Source organism: Lampris incognitus, chromosome 11 (assembly GCF_029633865.1).
Source record: "Lampris incognitus isolate fLamInc1 chromosome 11, fLamInc1.hap2, whole genome shotgun sequence".
NCBI classification, from domain to species: domain Eukaryota; kingdom Metazoa; phylum Chordata; class Actinopteri; order Lampriformes; family Lampridae; genus Lampris; species Lampris incognitus.
In genome coordinates, this window is record NC_079221.1 from 11,628,293 (window position 1) to 11,642,421 (window position 14,129).

Here is a 14,129-nt window from a genome sequence, read left to right on the forward strand (position 1 = left end):
GCAGGGGTCCGGGGGCTCTGTTATGCTGTGGGGGGCATTTTCCTGACATGGTTTGGGTCCACTTGTCCCCTTAGAGGGAAGGGTCACTGCAAACCAATACAATTATACTGAGCAATCACATTTCTATCCTGATGGGAGTGGTCTCTTCCAGGATCACAATACCCCCCATCCACAGGGCACGAGGGGGGTCACTGAATGGTTTGAGGAGTATGAAAATCATGCAAATCATATGCTATGGCCTTCACAGTCACCAGATCTTAACCCAACTGAACACCTATGGGAGATTTTGGATTGACATGTTAAGACAGCGCTCTCCACCACCACCATCATGCAGCGCCCGGGGACCAACTCCAGTTCTTTTTGCCACACCTCAGTCAGGGGCACAGACACGAGTATTAACCCTGACACACATACCTTTGATGGGTATGTGGGAAATGAGGGGATATCTTTTGGAAGAATGGTGTTCATCCTTCCAGTAGAGTTCAGAGACTACGCCAAGGCGCACTGAAGCTGTTCTGGAGGCTCGTGGTGGCCCAACACCTTACTAAGACACTTAACGTCGGTTTTTCCTTGAACTTATCACCCGTCTGTATATAGCCCAGCTCAAGATGCACACATGTAGACACACACAGCTCCACATATACAAGCATGATGGAACCATAGCCACAATATGATTGCATGCACACATGTGATCCAGTACCTGTGCCCGTCCCAGCAGGCTGATGGATGAGTGGTCTTCAGGGAGACAAAACAAAAGACAGAGACTTATTACCCACAGCAGTGGCATGCAGAGCGGCTCCCTGTCCTCTTTCTGTCTCCTCTGCTCTCTGACGTCTTGTCATCCTCTGGGCTATAAGCTTTTCAGAGAGGCAATTTTCAACGGCGTGCCAGTAGTGCTTAACCATACGTGCATGTTTGCATGCAAACTGTTGAACTCAGCTCTACTCAGCCAGGAAAAACAAAAAAGGCATCTCTCAGCGGGAATCTGCAAACACTCCAGCCCTGCCTCTCCCCTCTTTTTTTTTCTCTGAGTATCTTTCCATTTTTTCTCTCCCCCCCCCCCCCCTCCTCTTGTCTGCCTGCTCCCTGAAGCATGCACAGTGGCCGAATACACAAGGGTATGAGAAACAAAGATAAAAGATGGAGGGGCAGACAGACGCGGTCAGATGAAGTCAGAGCTACCAAAAATGATGACTGTCGTGGAAATAGCTTAGGAGAAGCACTGTGGAAAGGGAATGGACAGCTTCCTGTCTGCAGTGGAGGATTGTGAGGTTCCCTGTCGGTCCACCTACCCTGTGAGTGTCCTCTTCATCGCTGCTCACCTTCAGGTCATCAGCCAGCATACTGAAACACAAACAGACAAACAAGCAAACAAACATTAACAACATCAAACCACGGGACCTTTACACATCTTACTGATTACTGTGGTTCAGCCAGAACTTGTCTATCTGGACACTGGAATACAACAACACCGACTACCTTTATCAAAAATGCATTACGCACACACTACATATCCATTTTTGAAAGAAACTGGCTAAAGTTATGTCATCAATATTTAAAAAATATATACACTTTAGCCTCAAAGGCAACTAATTCGCAATACTTTTTTTTTGGATCCCCCCCCCCCCTTTTCTCCCCAGTTGTATCCGGCCAATTACCCCACTCTTCCTGGCTGTCCCGGTCGCTGCTCCACCCCCTCTGCTGATCCGGGGAGGGCCGCAGACTACCACATGCCTCCTCCGATACATGTGGAGTCGCCAGCCGCTTCTTTTCACCTGACAGTGAGGAGTTTCACCAGGAGGACTTAGCACGTGGGAGGATCACGCTATCCCCCCCCCCAGTCCCCCCACCCCGAACAGGTGCCCCGACCGACCAGAGGAGGCGCTAGTGCAGCGATCAGGACACATACCCACATCTGGCTTCTCACCCGCAGACACGGCTGATTGTCTGTAGGGACGCCCGACCAAGCTGGAGGTAACACGGGGTTTCGAACTGCTGATCCCCGTTACGCTACGCTACGACCACTACGCTACTCGGCTGCCCAATTTGCAATACTTTTTAAAAGACTTATAAGTTAAATGTGCTCAACATTCATATTGGCAATCACTGAGGGAGGAGTAGTTCAATTTTCTTTCAAATGCTGGACGTTCCTTTATGGACTGAATCTTTTCATTTGTTGCATTGATAATTATGTTGATTTTTCTTACCGTTACATTCAGCTCAAAGTATTTAAAGCTGAAAGAGTGCAACAAGGGTTTTACAATTTATGTACGTGCATAAGTCACTTTCTGAAAAAAAGCTTTGTTCGAGCATTTCAATACTTCGTAACGATCCAAATATTCCCCTCTCCTAAATGTCATCATTTGTAAAGGACTCTGGGCAAACAAGGTTCCCCTGTAAATGTTAAATATATAATTTATAGTGGTAATAAATTCACAGTGCTAAATGTAACATAATGAGTGTCGTTATACAGCAAAGGTTGACTGAGTAAATTTGAGAACTGCAGTTGGTGTACACCACGGCACATGTGCAGCTGGTTAAAAAGAGGATATAACGGTTAACCAAAGGGGGGCGGCAACGGTGGCCCCTGTTGATAGTGCTCTATAATGTCTGCTGCTGACCTTTGACCTGGCCCTGGCCATATATATGATGTCAGCTTAACCACTCAAGCTGACAGCTGACCAGAATGACCCGATCCTCCTTTTTTACCTCCTTCTGTCTGACTGCCCTCTCGTTAATTAGGGCCTTTCGACATGACGAAGGATAACCACGGTGTGTCACCAACTTCAATATAAAATAACATGAGTGGATCAGCTGTGCGTGCGATGTTGAGTTTGTGGCCTCCGTTTGTGCGACACTGCCCTAGCTTAAGTTTAATGGCCTGCCTTGGGTAATGTTTCCACGTGTCTCACTTACGACTTGTGAGGCGCCACGTGAGGGTGGCGGGTCATTCTCAGCGGCAAATCTCCCCGAGCTGAGAAAGAGACATAGACAGGATAGCAGAGAGAGTGGACAGAGACACAGAAAGGACAAACAGAGACACAGGAGAGAGCGAGAGAGACGGAGACAGAGACAGAGAGGCCAGAAAGATTGAGGGGGGGAAAGGCAGAAAGAGGTCAAGAAACAGAGTAAGGTTACATACAAGATCCAAACACCGAGTCCAAAAACAGAAACAAGTCAATTATTGCACACAACAAACTATAGTCAGTCTGGGAGTACATACTTTGCTTTTGCTGAGAAGTGTGTTGCTTTGCATCCTTGGGGAAGAAATAAAAAGAGCAACAAATAAAGAGTAAATTACTTCATTTGATTAGGTCAGTCGTCAAAGTTCCACAACACACACAACACAACCACACACCTTAGGATTGTAGAGGAAACGCTGGGCCTGGTCACCCCCGAGGGCTTGCTGGGAAGGCCAGGACTGAGTCATGTCCTGTACAGCAGAGGAGGTCAAAGTTCATGTGTGAGAAGTCACTGATTTGGATGGATGAAGACACACACACAAAATAAGCACCAGCATTAGAAGTCATAGGTATATGTGTACACACAAACACACATGCATCTACTCTCATATTGCCACGCACACAGTACAGACAGATGAGCTCGAGTTGACAGCTGGCTCTAATTACTGACACCAGGACTGCCCACGAGGGGGAGCGAGTCAGGCTGGAAGTGTGTGCTGACCTGAGAGGCTCTGCTGTAGGTTGAGAGGCCCATATTACATGCTCTGCAGGTGGGTGCTTCAGCATATGTACGGTCTTACATGATCTCATACAACAGTTCTGTTTCAGGTAACTTCCTGGCCAGACCCTGTTTGCATCACGCATTTTGAGTTTCGCAGACATTTTAAGTTCTTAATCATCTGTTTTCTGCTGCGATATGGAGCGGGACATTACTAAAAAAAAAAAAAAAGGTCACGTGCTCCCTTAACTTTTTCTGGATGAGTAAAATTGGAGAAAGTACAATTTTATCTACCATTGTTTTTTTGTGGTAGTATAATGCATCTAACCACCCATCCATCCATTATCCAAGCCACTTATCCCAATTAGGGTCACGGGATGCTGGAGCCTATCCCAGCAGCCATTGGGTGGCAGGCGGGGAGACACCCTGGACAGGCTGCCAGTCCATCACAGGGCCGACACATTCCCACCTAGGGACAAGTTTTTTTTTATTTTTTAGTATGGCCGATTAACCTGACCCTTGGACTGTGGGAAGAAACTGGAGGACCCGGAGGAAACCCACACAGACCCAGGGACAACATGCAAACTCCACACTGAGGAGGACATGGGACGACCCCCAAGGTTGGAAAACTCTGGGGTTCAAACCCTGGACCTTGTTGCTGTGAGGTGACCATGCTAACCACTGCACCACCGTGCCTTTCTTCTTGTTAGCAGGAATTGATAATATATATATATATAAAAATATTTATATTATATTATATATATATATATATATATATATACTTAGCACAAAAAGTAAGGACATTTGTGTTTGGTAGATTATTTCTTTGTCGTAACAATGCTTTGTGGCAATAAATCTTATACCGTTGGAAAGCCTGTTTATTTCCCGTTTAAATGGTGACACATTTGTAAGGAACATGCAGTTGTGGGATGAGCAGCACAGCTGAGTATCTGGGTTACGCCCATGAAAAATTTGCCAAATCTTCTCTGCCAATGCCAAACAGCTTATTTTGCTGTTGCTATTGACTCTTGTTTTGAGCTTCTGGTACCCCAGCTGCTGACAGTCAGGTGCCTGATATAAGATTTGTTGCCAAGAAGCATTGTTACAACAAAGAAATAAACTACCAAACACAAATTTCCTTACTTTTTGTGCTAAGTTTATATATTTATGCATCCAAAGGAATTGAATCAAGTGCAACTGGACTTGGTTATATATCCGTGAAGACGTTTCACCTCTCATCCAAGAGGCTTCATCAGTTCGTGCCTTTCTGACTAGACCAAGCTAGTCTGACTGGCTGGTGATGAAACGCAGATATTTAGCCTCTTTGGAGTCGTTATCAGACCTATTGATGTCAATGGCTCTTTTGTGTTCCTTTGTTAAGCAACGACAGTCATTGGAGGTGTTAGTTTTGACTTCGTTAGTGCTCCATTCAGTGATCATGAGTCGTTGGAGCCGTTAGTGACCGACTGTTGTTCTTGGAGGCTAAGCTTTTGAGTCTCCTGGGTAGAGATGAATCCAACTAGTGGTTACAAGAGGAGAATAATAGAATACCTACAGAAACTACAGAAAGGGGGGAACCATTGACCGGATACAATACCACCGTCTCTACCCACAAGATAACATTCCATGCATATATGGACTCCCTAAGATCCATAAAGATGGAGCCCCCCTCAGGCCCATCGTCAGCAGCATAAACTCGGTCACGTACAACATTGCCAAACATATAACCAACATCTTGACCCCTTTAGTGGGTGAAACACCTCACCATATCCAAAACTCCATTGACTTTGTGAACAAGGTCCAAGGCGTAAAACTGGAACCTAATGAAACCATGGTATCTTACGACGTAGCCTCGTTATTCACCTGCATCCCAACCATGGAGGCTTTGGAAACTGTGAGGCAACGTTTGATATGTGACAACACCTTCCACAATAGGACTAACCTCAGCCCAGACCAGATTTGCCAACTACTGGACCTTTGCCTGAACACTACATATTTCCAATTTAGGGGCCAGTTTTACAGACAGAAACACGGCTGTGCAATGGGCTCACCAGTATCTCCCATTGTGGCCCACTTATATATGGAAGAGGTAGAACACAGGGCCCTGAACTCCTTCAGAGGAACACCTCCGAGCCACTGGTTCAGATATGTGGACGACACATGGGTCAAAATCCAAACACAAGAGGTGCAAGCGTTTACCAAACACATCAACTCAGTGGACAAGAACATTAAGTTCACAAGGGAAGATGTAAAGAACAACAGTTTGCCCTTCTTGGACTGTGACGTCCACATTGGGGAAGGCAGGAGCCTCCACATTGGGGTTTACAGGAAACCTACACACACAGACCAATATCTACTTTTCGACTCACACCACCCTCTGGAACACAAACTGGGCGTCATCAGAACTCTGCAACACAGAGCTGACAATGTGTCCAGCAGCACTCGGGCCCAACGGGAAGAACACAAACACCTGAGGGAAGCTCTAAAAACCTGCGGCTACCCCAGTTGGACCTTTGTGAAAACTGCAACATGTTCCAGAAAGACCAACCGGGTGAGCGATGAGGAGAAAAGGAACAGAAGGAACAACATAGTCATCCCGTATGTTTCTGGGGTCTCCGAGAAACTCAGGAGAATTTTTAACAAACACTGCATCCCGGTATACTTCAAACCCAGCAACACAATCCGACAAAAATTGGTTCATCCCAAAGACCATGTACCACACACCCAGAAAAGCAATCTGGTGTATGCTGTACAATGCAATGAGGATTGCACTGTACTATACATAGGAGAAACCAAACAACCACTACACAAACGGATGGCCCAACACAGAAGGCCAAACTCCTCAGGACAAGACTCAGCAGTCTATCTACACCTAAAGGAGAAGACACACTCCTTCGAGGACAGCAACGTACACATTTTGGACAGGGAAGATAGTTGGTTTGAAAGAGGGGTGAAGGAAGCCATCTATGTGAAACTGGAAAAACCATCCCTCAACAGAGGAGGAGGTCTGCGACACCACCTATCTCCCACTTACAATGCCGTCCTTTCATCCCTACCCAGGAGACTCAAGAAGCCTAGCCTCCAAGAACAACAGTCGGTCACTAACGGCTCCAACGACTCATGACCACTGAATGGAGTACTAACGAAGTCGAAACTAACACCCCCTATGACTGTCGTTGCTAAACATCGGATAACTATGGATAACTATGACCTGGATGAATGAGAACATTCACAGATATATCTATGCATCTATCTTAATATTTCAAAATAAAGAAAAGACTAACGCAGTAGGAAATTGTTTACAAAAAAACAACAACTCCCAACTACCTTCCAGCTACAACATTAGTGGTAACAGGTAGGCAAATCACCCATACGCAAAGTTTTCTGTCCGTGCTGCTCAGGGACGTGTCACTTCATGGTTCAGTACATTATTTTATGGGTTCTGATCACTCAACTTGTGGTCACATTCTTTCATTTCTATTTTCTGTCCCAGGAGAAAAGAGGGGCGGGAAGAATTTTTACCAAAAGCCAAATTTAATTTAAAAAGAATTATTACATTTTTAAATTTCATAAATAATATCATGAAAATATTATATAATATAATTCGAATTTTTTCAAATAATTTTAATTTTAATTTATTGTTTTTTTTAAATTAAATTTATTAAATTTTTTATTTAAATAAATCTAAATTAAATTTAAAATTTTTACAAAAACCCAGAGAGCCACACACATTCAGACCTCCGAGGCTTAGGCTGTTTTCTAATACTGCAGCTAATCAATGATAAAAATGGAGGACCGGGAGCAATTTAACATAATTAACAACATAATTTTATACGGAGAACTAGGCAGTGCTTGGAAACGCTTTTCCTTACATCAGCTCTGCAGACTGAATTGTGATAATTTCTTCCATACAAATACTGTTTTAAGAGGAACTTTCTTACAGACTTATTTTTCAAATTGAACAAATACAAATCACAAAATAAAGAAAAGATCATTGACTTTAGAAAAAAAAACTGTTTCTAACACATGGATATCCTGCCCACTTCTGAATGTGGGCAACAGTGACTGTGCCTTTCTCTCTCTTGTGTGTGTGTGTGTGTGTGTGTGTGTGTGTGTGTGTACATGCATGTATATGCATGTGTGAGTGACAGGGCATGTGTCTCTCTTCTTGTAATAATAATTAAAGATTATGGCTTGGGCTGTATTGAAACTATACCCTGTGTGGTGTCTTATTTTGTCATATCTGCACAGTTGAAAGGAGGAAGCAAGCAGCCACAGGAAGAGAGATTTGCATCAACAGCAGATTGTCTCTTCTCATGCCTTGGCTCTAATTTCTTAGATTAGCTTGCCAACAGCTCAATTCATACAAAGAAGCGTGCACAGATGCATCAAAGAAAAGGAAATAGGTCTGTGCCATTTTACTGTAATCTACAACAACAGTTCCTAGGTGGTTACCAAACCTAGGAGCAGGGGTTTGAATGTGCAAGAGTTAGTGTGTGCCCATGTGTGAACGTAAGGGAGGGTATGAAGATTGCCTGACCAACAAAACAGGGGGCAAGCTCTGCAAAAGGTCATGTATGATCACTTCTGATGTGAGTGCATGTGTGTGTGTGTGTGTGCACATGTGTGCACGTGTGTGACGTCTGTGTGCATGTGTACAAGCAAAGTAAGCAAGTGAAGTGGTTTGAAACAGATCGAGAAGTGTTCCAATGCCGACAACCAGACTCCAGTCGTGCTGCTGGAGTCTTAGAACAAGCTTTCAACTGGAGTCTAGTATATACCGTCCATTTCATTCACTGAGCTGCAGGCATCCATCACACAACACATTCAGTCTGGTGAGCTAGGCAGATGACTCCAGAGCATCTCTCTTGCTCTTCTCTCCCTCTCTCTCTCTCCAAACCCTCTAAACCCTGGAGGCCAAATGTTTTCCTCTTTCTGCTCATCCTTTCATTATTTCTCCTCTCTTCCCCTCCATCACCAAGGACACATGGACCACCTCCCCTCACAGACTCTCCTCCAACAACAACAACAACATTGACAACGACAATAAGGTCTCCCGAGTGGAGCAATGTGCAGCGCTATATCTCCCTAGTTCCTCTCACCACTCCTCTACATTTCTGCTCCTCTCTTTGGCTCCTCGTGCTAGTCTGTATACGACGTACAGGTTAGACCACTGATCACTGACTCGGAATCAGTAAGACCAAAGTGAAATCCAGGGTTTTTACTGCAAATGCCTTTGGTCTGAAACTAAAAATTGTAGAATATCTATTGTGGGTACAGGACAGCAAATTTCCTTAGACATGGGAGCAGCATTTTCCTGGAAAGATCCTGTCTCGTCTGGACGGGCCTCATAAAACCCTTGGACAGGTGTGACGTGGCACACGCAACCAATGAAAATGTGCTCTGCTTCGTGAAGGTAACGGCAGAAGCTGTGTACTCTGGAGCTGATGTAACAACCGCTTCAAAAGACACGGTGTATTGTGCACACAATATATGAAAAACGGCAATACATCAGAAACATCTAGTCCATGTTACAAACTCAATCCGAGAGTCAAAACGGGGGTAAGCGATGCTGGGTCGAAGTTAGCAATAGCTAGCAATAGCTTGAAAACTTACTGCAAAAGAATCCGCCCCCTCACTTCTGCCTAAAAGCCTCAGGACTACGCAACCTGATTTGACAGCAAGAGGAGACCAACGGAGATGCCAGCTTGAAAAGCACTCTCCTGATTGGTTGACGCGGAGCGGCTACAGAGAAAATTTTCTGTCTCTGTTTACAGCGTTTATGGTGACCACAGCGACCGGGTTTTTACGCAGGGCACCCACTTGGTAGCTATCGCGTTGCATTTTATTGTAAATATTTTAGGAAGTGTTTAAAATTAAAATGGCTGATAGCCACTTTAACATTACAGGGGTGATCACAGGGCAAGACTCGGTCAGTCATGACAAGAATCCATGTGTATTTCCTGCGTGTATCTGAATCAGTCTGAAACGTGGCTTGGCAGTATGAATGGGGGTCTTATCAACAACCCCATCATTTAAAATGAGGGAAATTCCAAGATTTTCCTTATGTAGCTGTGTCGCAGAAGAAGTCTCAAAACAAAACAAAACAAAATAAAACAACTGAATTAGGTTGCAAAAGGCTCAAAAATGTCAACAAAACGGAAAATATCCTTAAGTTCTAAAAGTAAGAAATGATTTTCTTCCAGGCTCGCAATCTGAATACAAACCTGGTTGATTCATTTTGTTAAAGTAGTATTTTCTGACGACTGAGGAGCCAAATTTCAGAAACATTCAGGTTAGAAGACAAAAAAAAACCAAAAACCAAACCTCTTACAACTGCTACAGATATGATTACTGCTACTGCTACTAATAATAATACTAACCACAATCAGCGTCACCATAATCACCACTGAAGTCAGGTAATTCAAAAAAGCAACTTCTTACCCCAAGACTGTCTTTGGCACAGCTGTTTTGTAGACTTCCTGTGACCTGTGGAGCCCAGGGACAGACAGACACGGGGTTAACCGAGGAGAAAAAAAAAAAAAACACAAACGCAGGAAATCAAGATTTTGAAACAGTTAATCACCAACTGGCAGTGGCGTAACACTACAAGGTAACAGACAGCCCTCTAGTTGTCAACCGCACATACTTGTGAAGACAAGCAAGTGGGCAGTTATCCATCGTGACCCCGCTTTCCAAAACATGATGAGCTTGACTTAAGACGGCATAAAAAAAATGCTGTTTTGCGCACGCACGCACGCACGCACACACACACACACGCACGCACGCAATACACACATTCTCATGCTTACATACATTCATTTGACCATGTACCTATATTATGAAACTAGCAAACATCACAGCCAATCCTTAGTGTAGATGTGGCGTAACGTCATCTACACCACATGTACGTGCGCATGTGCGCACACACCCAACCCCCCCCACAAACACACACCCACCCACACACACACACACCCACGCACACACACAGATAGCTTGACATCCCGCCTTTTTTCAGTAACTATTTTACCATAATCCCCTACATAGTCCTAATTTAACACAGACACACACACACACACACACACACACACACACACAGAGACACACAAATAAACAGTAATAGCGATAGCTGAGCGGAATGTGATGCTAGCCAGTGACTCATATCGTAACAACCACAGCTGCGTAAGATCGAGAGGACGCACGTTCTCGTATGAGCATCTTTCTGTTGGTGTCCGCGTTACCCTGTTCTCTCTCCCTTACACTCGCCCCCCCTCCCCCAGCAACATTTTGGCCTTCTGTCTCCCCTTGAATTCATTTAAAATTCAGCATTACCAAAGCATAAAGAGAAAAGACCAACATTATGCGTCTCTTTACCTCTTTCTTTAAACATATCGCAGTATATATGTGTGTGTACGTTTTAGCGCCCGGACAAAACCAAAACCCTCGCCTCGCCATCCAGCAAGGTGAGAGGTCAACGTCCAAGATGACGGAGCTTGAGTGGGAAACAATGAAATTCAAGTAATAACCTAAGCCATTCCCAAATATGTACTGTGTCAGTTTTAATGAGGCAATATAAAACTCGGCGTGTGTGTGGGGGTGTAATGTATGTGTCATAAGAACGGATTCTCCAGTTATAATCAATCTAAAACAACTTGCCAGGGTGAGATGCTGTTTCCATCTCCAGTTCTTGGTTCTGAATAATCCCAAAGTTCTTTACAATACGGTATTTGGCAAATGCATAAGATCATTTTTACTGGTTGCATTTTTTTCTTCTTCTTCACTTTTTAAGGGAAGGGTGCATTAGTGTGTCAACTTTACTTGTAACCCTGACCACCACAGCAACCAAACATCCTGTTTTCTTTTGGGCACCCAGCTTGCCTTTGGTGCCCTTTTTTTTTATTCGCCAGTTTGTGCCGCTGAGTCTGAATCACGAAGGCATGTGTGAGCATAATTAACTTACTTTATAAGTCTGCACACATTGTGTTTCATTTTCTTTTCATGAATGATCTCTCGTGTCTTTTGTGTGCCACCTGCAAAGGATGAATACATAATATAGCAAATGTGTGTGTCATAGAGCAGTTGGTGTGACTATGAGCATCTGCATGCACGCATGAGTCACTATGGCCACTGTCTGAGTGGCTGACCTCTACGCCTGCAGATGGAAAACAGTGTGTGTGAGGGCGAGTGAAAATTGGGCTGTCTGATTATTAAAGACCACAAAGCAGTTACAAGGCCAGAGGCATCCAGTAAAAAAACAAAAACAAAAAAAAAACATAAACACTGACAGACGGTGTTAAGCATCCCTGTGGCAGTGACACAGTCTTGCTCTTCTTCTCCCTGGTTTACACCTAGAGTCCCATTAGTAGCAGCAACACAGGCATGTAACACACTTCCGTGCCCACAGCCATCGGAGGCTACAGCTGTGGTGCAATACCCCTGAGAAATCTAAAATCCCCTGTGGCTCACACACACTCATACACACACTCATACACACACACACACACACACACACACACCACAAACCATCACAACACCTGTATGTGCAGCATGCAAGTAAACCGTTTACCACCTGTTACATTCTTGAAAATCGGCGATTTCCAGTAGAGACGTGTTCATTCCCGAGTTCTATCTGTCCCAACACCCCCCTCCCCCCTCGTCAAGATTTAGACAGATAACCCCCGATCAAAGCTGTAAACAATTATTTCAGTCCGCGGGACAATTTATAAAACAGCCTGTGCAGCAAAGGTTAGGAATGCTCTTATCCGTTTTCGGTTTTAAAACGGGTTGTCATTTACGAGAATCTTGTTTCAGTTACCGAAAACTTGCGTTAAGACAGAGAACAGACGTGTCAGTTAAGCCGGTCCGCACCAGCGGGTCCCCCAATCGCCGGGTCGTGTCACAAAACACTGACAAGACGACGCTCGTTCGGCTCATTCATTTACAAGCGTCCGTCCTTCGCGAGCTCGCTCGCTCGCGCGCGCGCGCGCGCACGCACGCACACACGGAAACACGTTGGCGCCATTCTCACCTGAGATGATGGACATCGAGGCAGAAGACGGACGACGGAAAGTTTCCTGTTGCCGCCGAGGACCGTAGGCATGTTTCCCCGCTCAGTGGTCCTCGCCGGTGTCCATGCCGGTGAGCGGGGACGACGCTGCCCGGTCCGTGAAGCGGCGAGACGAGCCAACGACGGGGTCCTCCTCACCAGTGTCGGAGGTGAGGTGGAGCCGCTGGTGTCATCGGGAGGTGTGTGTGCGTGTGTGTGTTGGGGGGGTGGTTGAGCCAGTAACGTCAGAGGGAATTCATGAGAGCACACATCGGTGACTGTGCATCAGTAGATGGAGACACCCACTTCACAGCACTCCGACGGAAATTACGCGTCGCGCTCGTCTCAAGTTCATAATTGGAAGCAGGTCCTGGCGTTGACTGCGTCTGCACAGTTGACAAGCTGACGTTATACGTTTACGTTACGGCGCTGCTTGATGTAATTTACACCGTGACCCGGTCGGGCGGTTGACATTGTTAAATAGCTGGTTGAGCGGAGCTAGAGTTAGCTTGCCTGAATCCTTTTTATTATTTTTCGGGGGGGTCTTTTTTTTTTTTAGCTAACCGGCGAACTAGAGCAGCAAGAAACACGTACAAACTTTCATCCGATGACTGATTTGTCTAAAGGGTCTGAAAGTCTGGCAGCGCCATTGTTGTTAATGTTTGTTTTGCTCGGTAAACCTTCCGCCACGGGGGAACGCGGTCAATTAGGCAGAGGTAATTATAATTGTAACCGGTTATTTTCTTGCCCGGTGCGGGATTCGATACGGGGTGTACTGCACCACAGGGCGACATCACTAACCGCTCGGCTAAAGGGTCAGACCCGTTAGCTAATGTGTCTAATTAGTGGTTTACATAATCAATGGCTTACTTGACACCGGTGTTGTTGACTTGGAAGAAGCAAACAGTTGGGGTTTTTTTTTAACATGCGGTATTGGGTTTTTTTGAGTAAATGTTGTTTTGTTAATGACTGGAAATTGACTCGCTACAGGAAAAAAAAAGTGGATGGACTCTTGTTGTTTTGGATACGGACTGCAAGTAATAAATCGTTTTTGTTATCAGAGGCAGTGGACATTTCGTCATTTTACAGGCGTCTAGACAAATCAATCAGAAGCCGTTGTGGACTTTTACGGGCAAAGGGGTCACTGCAGACTAAGTTAGTGGAGCCATCTTACCCGCGTCTCCGTCCATGGTGAAATCCTACCTTGGATGAAACCACACGGGCAACGCCAAGTGAGTGACTACGAGGTAGACGCTAAAAGAACGCTGGTGGGGGTGCAGAAAAACTATATTTCGGTTTTTTCTTACCAATGAGTATTAAAATGGTAGGAAAAACAAAAAAACGTAAAAGCTCTATCTTTAAAAAAAAGTGTTTCTTTTAAGATATTGTAGCGAAGTCGAGG

General features: G+C 45.0%; 1 protein-coding gene across 1 annotated transcript in view; it reads right to left on the reverse strand.

Annotated features, from left to right (window-relative positions):
• Positions 1-12,870, reverse strand: part of aff3 (AF4/FMR2 family, member 3) — a 33,532-nt gene extending 20,662 nt beyond the window's left edge. Inside the window, exons 1-7 of the mRNA XM_056289877.1 lie at positions 12,710-12,870; positions 10,126-10,170; positions 3,359-3,433; positions 3,224-3,257; positions 2,917-2,974; positions 1,293-1,344; positions 701-735 (exon numbers count right to left, since the gene is read on the reverse strand). Coding sequence (XP_056145852.1) covers positions 701-735; positions 1,293-1,344; positions 2,917-2,974; positions 3,224-3,257; positions 3,359-3,433; positions 10,126-10,170; positions 12,710-12,781 — 371 coding nt within the window. The 5' untranslated portion in view covers positions 12,782-12,870. The remainder of the gene's footprint in view (positions 1-700; positions 736-1,292; positions 1,345-2,916; positions 2,975-3,223; positions 3,258-3,358; positions 3,434-10,125; positions 10,171-12,709) is intronic.
• Between the last annotated feature and the right edge of the window lie 1,259 nt (positions 12,871-14,129).